General features: G+C 45.4%; 1 protein-coding gene across 1 annotated transcript in view; it reads right to left on the reverse strand.

The window, feature by feature from the left end:
* COMMD4 (COMM domain containing 4) overlaps window positions 1-5,095 on the reverse strand; it is a 47,627-nt gene extending 42,532 nt beyond the window's left edge. The window contains exon 1 of the mRNA XM_086959314.1: window positions 4,961-5,095. Coding sequence (XP_086815440.1) covers window positions 4,961-4,963 — 3 coding nt within the window. The 5' untranslated portion in view covers window positions 4,964-5,095. The remainder of the gene's footprint in view (window positions 1-4,960) is intronic.
* Window positions 5,096-8,063: the final 2,968 nt, after the last annotated feature.

Genomic DNA, 8,063 nt, shown 5'->3' on the forward strand with positions numbered 1-8,063 from the left:
TTATCTCACTAAAATGTGTAGGCGTCGCACGTGTTACAAAACGCTTTGCAAAACTATATGTGATGCAATATATTATGTATGTATATATAATGCAGCACAATATATATGTTAAACATCACAACTAATATTTAAAGTAATGCAATGTATATATAGAAAGCAGCTCAATATGTGTGTATACATGTGTAAAGCAAAGTTTCATCTTACCTCAGTTGATAAAATAAGCACTACTGCGTTGATTGGTAAAACCGGTGGCTATACACTATTTACGAAGGTTAGGTAGGAAACTGCAAAATCGGCGGCAGTGGCTCGCGCAGAATCAGTTTTTTAGGTGTATCTATATTACTTTGATATATTATGTTGTCAAAAAATCGAAAATAAACACGTTTTCCTATAAATGCATTTCTCTACCTACCAGCAATCAAGCAGTTGTTTTCCAGTCTCTGTCACCGTGTTCATATAGGGCAGTCGTAACTTATGTAAACTCATTAATTTTATTTTTGTTTAAATGTAAATCATTCCATGTCAAGCCGTGTGCTTCCAGCCTGCAGGCGGCTGCACCGCTCTGCGACCAGACGTTTGAAGCCCATGTTTTGGGCCAAGCAGAACACCATCACATTTAAAAACAGCCACGTGCATTGGAAATAAATAAAACAACAGAATGAGTCTTGTAACCCTAGAACTGGATGTACAGACGATTCAAGGGCTTCCAAGGGGTTTATAATCCTGCAGTGCCAGTCTAAATCTAGCTGTTATGAAGTGCAAATGCGTCATTCATGCTGAAGTAACCAGGGCCTTCCACACATTGGACACTGCGCTGCCTCACACAAACTGCGCTGCCTCACACACACACACTACGCTGCCTCACACACACACTGCCCTGCCTCACACACACTGCGCTGCCTCACACACACTGCGCTGCCTCACACACACTGCGCTGCCTCAGACACACTGCGCTGCCTCAGACACACTGCGCTGCCACACACACACACACACTGCGCTGCCTCACACACACACACTGCGCTGCCTCACACACACACACACACTGCACTGCCTCACACACACACACACTGCGCTGCCTCACACACACACACACTGCGCTGCCTCACACACACACACACTGCGCTGCCTCACACACACACACACTGCGCTGCCTCACACACACACTGCGCTGCCTCACACACACACTGCGCTGCCTCACACACACACTGCGCTGCCTCACACACACACTGCGCTGCCTCACACACACACTGCGCTGCCTCACACACACACTGCGCTGCCTCACACACACTGCGCTGCCTCACACACACTGCGCTGCCTCACACACACACTGCGCTGCCTCACACACACACTGCGCTGCCTCACACACACACTGCGCTGCCTCACACACACTGTGCTGCCTCACACACACTGCACTGCCTCACACACATACTGCGCTGCCCTCCCTCACACACACTGCGCTGCCCTCCCTCACACACACTGCGCTGCCCTCCCTCACACACACTGCGCTGCCCTCCCTCACACACACTGCTCTGCCTCACACACACACACTGCACTGCCTCACACACACACACTGCGCTGCCTCACACACACACACACACACTGCGTTGCCTCACACACTGCGCTGTCACATAATTACCCAGCTCTCAATGCAACATACACTCCAAATACCACTCAGTGCCACATAATTATATGCTACATAGTTACACTGCACTCAATGCCATATACACTCCAAACAATACGACTCAGTGCCACAAAATTACATATTACATATTTACACTGCACTCCATGCAACATACACTCCAAATACTACTGAGTGCCACATAATTACACACCACATAATTACACTGCACTCAATGCAACATTCACTCCAAATCCCACTCAGTGCCACATAAGTACACTCTACTGAATGCAACATACACTCCCCATATTACCACTCACTGCCACGTAATTACACCCCATATAATTACTCTTCTCAATGCAACGTAAATACACTTCACATAATACCACTCAGTGCCGTATAATATGCTACATAATTACACTGCACTCAATGCAACATACACTCCAAATACCACTCAGTGCCACATAATTACTCTACTGAATACAACATACACTCCCCATATTACCACTCAGTGCCACGAATAACACCCCATATAATTACTCTTCTCAATGCAACGTAAATACACTTCACATAATACCACTCAGTGCCGTATAATTACACACCTCATACTTACACTACTCAATGCAACATAAATACACTCTATCTATCTAGCGCACTTACTCTATCTATCACCATCACTCTATCTATCGCCATCACTCTATATATCTATCGCCTTCACTCTATCACTTCGCCACAGTATCACTCAGCACCACCACAGCATCACTCATGGGAAATACAACATCACTAGGCGCTACCACAGCATCAATGAACACCACAGCATCACTCATTGCCACCACAATATCACTCAGCGCCACCACCGCATCAATCTGTGCAACCATTCAATAACTGGTTCAAATATGTTCTCTCAATGTTTCAAGCTTTATTACAAATGTCATAAAAAGATGTTAATATTTCACTTCTGTTCTTGGATTTTCGTCAAAATAAAATACAATTAACATAATCTTCACAATTTTTTTTACAAAAGTTTAAGCTATTGCTATTATAAATTACAATAACTTTTATTTAAGTATTAATTATTAAAAAATGTAAAAGCCATTGTTATTTAAAATATCAATACATCTAAGTCACATAAATACAACACATATTGCATTACAAATGCTATAGGTGTCACATTTGCAAACGTTAGAACTATTGGCATTGTAAATGACAAAGCTATTAAATTAGCTATTTTCAAAACCAACACAAAAATAAAAAATGTGTCATTTACAATACCAATAGCTCAAACTTGCCTAATGCGAGACCTATTGCATTGCAAATGCTTGTTATTCATTAGTGGGTCTTTCACTAGTACGACTGAAGAGAAGAGGTTCGTTCAGCTACAGATGCAACTGAGAAAACAGGCTTAGACACAGGGGGCTATTTTACAGATCCCACCTCCACTCACCTGACTCGATTATGCAACTGTGACCAAATATATGAGTAGGTGCTTACAGAACACATGACAGCAAGCAGAAGCTATCAGCCATTTCAAACATCTATGTATTCTCAAATTGTGCTATGAACACACCGATTTTGTAAATTACTACAGGAGTATGATCCATAGACCACATTGGGATCAGGGTAGGTAATAAAAAAAAAACAGACAATATCCCAACTGGTATTACTGTAGAGACAATTAGACATGCAGGCGAAAAGCATTACGAGAACAGAAACAAGGAGACTCGATAAGTTTTGGAAAGTGCTCATGGCACTGTATAATTGGAGAAAAAAAAATAATAGGAAACACAGTTGTAGCAGCACTGTACATAAATAAATAACAAAACAACCCGAATTGAACTTGGTGCTAGGTATGTGCAAGTGACACAAGGGTGGCGACGCAAATGACAATTTTGTTCAGCATGGTGCATGGTGTGAAAGTGTGTTCAATATATACAGTGAATCGAAAGGTCAATGTGGCTCAAGTTAAGTAACAACGCAAAAGTTTGTCTGGTTTGAAAGGATGATTCAGATGAGCCACACTGGGGGATGCGTCATTTAATGAGCTGAGGGGTCGTGACGTTTCGATCCTCGTTAGTCAGGATCATCTTCAGGACCGGGTTGCCTTTGGAAAACGGTGCTGGGGCAGCTGGGCGAAGGGAATAGTTCAAAGAGCAGGGTCCGGCGGTCAATGTCCGGTGGTGACCTGAAGAGGAGGCCACTCCACCTCGGGGGGAACATGAAGAGTTGCCGGGGGGCTGCGTGTCCCGAAGGGGGTCGGAGGACGGTGCCTCTGTTAGACCAAACCTGGAGCTGAGTGGAGCAGCGGGGAACGGCGTTTCCTAGCCACTATCGTGTGCAGGTGGCCCCTATTATTATTTTTTCTTCAATTATACGATGCCATGAGTACGTTCCAGAACGTATCGAGTCTCCTTGTTTCTGTTCTCGTAATGCATGTCTAATTGACTCTACAGTAATACCAGTTGGGATATTGTCTGTTAATTTTTATAAACACACTGAGTCAGTTCTCTTGTGGCTACATCAACATACGTTTACATTGAAGAACTTCACACTGCTGATCTATGACAATTAGCCCGGTATACCATTCACGTTACATCATTCACCAACGAGAAACGTATTGGAAACATGAGATGACTTCTGGAATTTAAGTGTCTCCACATATTTGGGACAGTAAAAATAATTTAATTGACATTTTGGAATTAAATATTGGGAGGGGAAGGGGCTATCGCTTTTAACTAGTATTGTTTCACTCTGTAGACTTGTTTTCCTGTGGCTAATGTTAAAAGAGGTTTTTTTTCGCATTCATTTTTGTTAGGCACGGGAGAGTAAGTGATTTGAGCAAAATCACAGAACGTTGACCCCACGCTGAGACTGGAACATAGTTCTCCAGTGCAGAGGTCGGCAGCTCTGGTCGTTACGCCACACCCTCTCCTCATAGTTAAAAGACATCCAGTGCAACCTTCTGACTGGTGAATCACAACTTCCACAAAGGAAACTACTATATCTGCAGTCACTTTGTAGGACTCTAGGGCCGCCCTCTCGTTACCTTGTGAGGATGCACACGGTTTCTCATCTCTCTGCCTTCCTTACACCACTACATATATTTCTTACACACTAATCAAAGAGTCGTTGGTGATCACTGTAAGCACACACAAGTAGAAAGCATACATACACAAGCAATGGCGAAAACCACATAGGAGCCCAATGTACAGAAAACATGCATGATGTTCGAACTACTGACAGATTCTGAACGCATTATCAAGCAAGGCACGCGCGATAACATAAATAACGCGTTTGTTGCTTTTATTTCTACTGACTATGGATACTACACCCTGTCAGACTCACCATTATCCTTTGCAGCTGCCACCAGTCCTGTCAGCTAGATGCAAAAGCTTCAATCTTTGTCACGTGATATCTTTATTCCCCAGTCTCTATCGGGCCACAGACGCTTACTCCTCTCACGTGATCACCTATCGTAAAGGCTGGGCACTGACGTCGAGTCAGCTGATCTACGAGAAGCCAGTATTACGATAGAAACAAAAAAAGGACGACAAAGGCGAAATCCCGCTAAAATTCGGCAAAATCGCCCGGCCATTTTAAAATTGTGTGCATCTGTAAGTATTTGGCATCGGATTTCTACAGATCCTTATGTAATTTTCCGCAGGACACAGGTAAATGTTTTGAGCATGTGGAAACATACACCAACGATCGCACTGTCTGTGTAAAAGAAAGTCAAATGTTCTTTTTAAAGGCATCTTCTTTACGGCACGTTGAAAAGAAAATATGTGGGAGCGTGCCCAGAGCAGTCGTCAGTCGTAAATATTAATCCAGACATTCCTATCCCTCGATTTTGTCGTTTCTCAGTTATATAGCTGCCAAGGTTTGAGATTGCTATGTGTGACATTTTCATAATTTCAGTGTATCAATGAGTGACATCTCCACAAATATGAGTGTGTGGTATATTGCTGTTGTGTCCTCGTGCTGCACTCAGCACGAGGGCACATTTATTATGTTATGAAATGTTGTTCTGATTCTGATGGCTTCGTTCTGTTCCAGTACTCCGGACAACGAAAGTCAGTTGCCTGGAGTCACGGCTTTAAGTGGGATAAAAAAAACTGGGGGGTCTCTCAAAGGGGCGTGGCAGTGTAATTAGGGGCGTGGATTTAAAACACTTATACTAAAAATCTGTGTTTAGCATAGTGTGCCGCCCAACTTGTTTTTTGCTGTTTCTGCCATTGCATCCAGGTATGTGATACAACAAGTAACAACTTACCTACAACAAGTAAGGACTATTGGCTTTGTCAATTGTTATTAGTTGCATAAGATAAATAAGCTGCAACTATGGCTTGTTACATATAATATTGAAAACGCTTCCAATTAAAGCCGTGGTGAACCTACCACAATGTTGCTGTTCTTGCGTTTCAGAAAGAGAAGGGAAATCCAGAAAGAAAATTACTCTTCGAAAGGATTTCCCTTCCCTCACAACCCTCACCTGGCATGACGTCATGCCGTAACTTCTCTGCTAGTGAGAAGTGAGCAGTGTGGGCAGAGCACATCGAGGTGCCTGCTCTCTCGTAACGGGTCTCTATCGGGCTGTTTTGCGCCCTGGCTCTTTTTTCCGGACTGGAGTGACAGCAAACTGCTGTCACTGCAGTCCGGAAAAAAACGGACCGTCTGTGCCAGCGCACAAAACAGAGCCCGATAGAGACCCGTTTCGAGGCCCCTTTTAAAAAACTGCCGGTGCTCAGACCCCTGTAGACCCGGCCCACTTAAAGCCCTGCCTGGAGTGCTGGAGTCGAGCGGCAGCACTTACCTGTGGGTGTCTGCAATTCAGTGGTCGAAGTGGGGAAAAAAAAGTAGGGGAACTGTGGGTGGAGAATCAGGGGGCGGGAATAACCAAAGATTGAATCAGTGGGCGGAGTCAGGCGTGTGGCTAGAAATAGCAAAACATACCAATTTTTTGTACGTTTAGCATTTCACTGACCAGTTACAGCTTATAACGTTATTTAATTAAAACAATGGATAAACATGTTTGAGGTTTAATTCAGGAAAAAGCAAACAGTCATAGGGAATACAGGTTTATGTAAAGTGTGTGAAATATAAGCAGGAACAACATGTTACCTCAATGCTTTTACTCAATGTTCAGAAATCCATGATTATTTTTTGTTTCAAACATTGAGGTCATGAATACAGGGCTCCTCCTATACACATGTGTTAAGCAGGGCTCAGAAGAGAAGGGGACTCTTCAGGAGAATCTAGACTCACGGAAACCCACAAAGGCTCCTTCATATTCATGTCGCCAGCTAGCTGCTCAATCATAATATAGCAAAAAGAACAACTGAATGCAGAATATCATACATTCACCCCAGTACAGAGATCTGGGCCTAAATCCATTGTTTCTTTGCTCACCATGCCAATCCAGTTTGGACCCATCCATATGCAAATCACTCTAGATTCTGCGCCCAATGGGAACAGTCCTGCCCCCTCCCTTCTCCTGCCCCCGTCACCGCTCCTGCCCCCGTCACCGCTCCTGCCCCCGTCACTTCTCCTGCCCCCGTCACTTCTCCTGCCCCGTCTCTTCTCCTGCCCCCGTCACTTCTCCTGTCCCGTCACTTCTCCTGTCCCCGTCACTTCTCCTGTCCCCGTCACTTCTCCTGTCCCCTTCACTTCTCCTTCTCCTGTCCCTACACTTCTCCTGTCCCTTCACTTCTCCTGTCCCTTCACTTCTCCTGCCCCGTCACTTCTCCTGCCCCGTCTCTTCTCCTTCTCCTGTCCCGTCACTTCTCCTTCTCCTGTCACGTCACGTCTCCTGTCCCGTCACTTCTCCTGTCCCGTCACTTCTCCTGTCCAGTCACTTCTCCTGTCCCATCACTTCTCCTTCTCCTGTCCCGTCACTTCTCCTGTCCCGTCACTTCTCCTGTCCCGTCACTTCTCCTGTCCTGTCACTTCTCCTGTCCTGTCACTTCTCCTGTCCCGTCACTTCTCCTTCTCCTGGTCCCTTCACTTCTCCTTCTCCTGTCCCGTCACTTCTCCTTCTCCTGTCCCGTCACTTCTCCTTCTCCTGTCCCGTCACTTCTCCTGTCCCTTCACTTCTCCTGTCCCTTCACTTCTCTTGTCCCCGTCACTTCTCCTGCCCCGTCACTTCTCCTGCCCCGTCACTTCTCCTGCCCCTGTCACTTCTCCTGTCCCGTCACTTCTCCTGTCCCGTCACTTCTCCTGTCACTTCTCCTGTCCCGTCACTTCTCCGTCTCCTGTCCCGTCACTTCTCCTTCTCCTGTCACGTCACGTCTCCTGTCCCGTCACTTCTCCTGTCCCGTCACTTCTCCTGTCCAGTCACTTTTCCTGTCCCATCACTTCTCCTTCTCCTGTCCCGTCACTTCTCCTGTCCCGTCACTTCTCCTGTCCCGTCACTTCTCCTGTCCTGTCACTTCTCCTGTCCTGTCACTTC

This window comes from Lissotriton vulgaris, chromosome 2_2 (genome assembly GCF_964263255.1).
Source record: "Lissotriton vulgaris chromosome 2_2, aLisVul1.2, whole genome shotgun sequence".
Taxonomy (NCBI): domain Eukaryota; kingdom Metazoa; phylum Chordata; class Amphibia; order Caudata; family Salamandridae; genus Lissotriton; species Lissotriton vulgaris.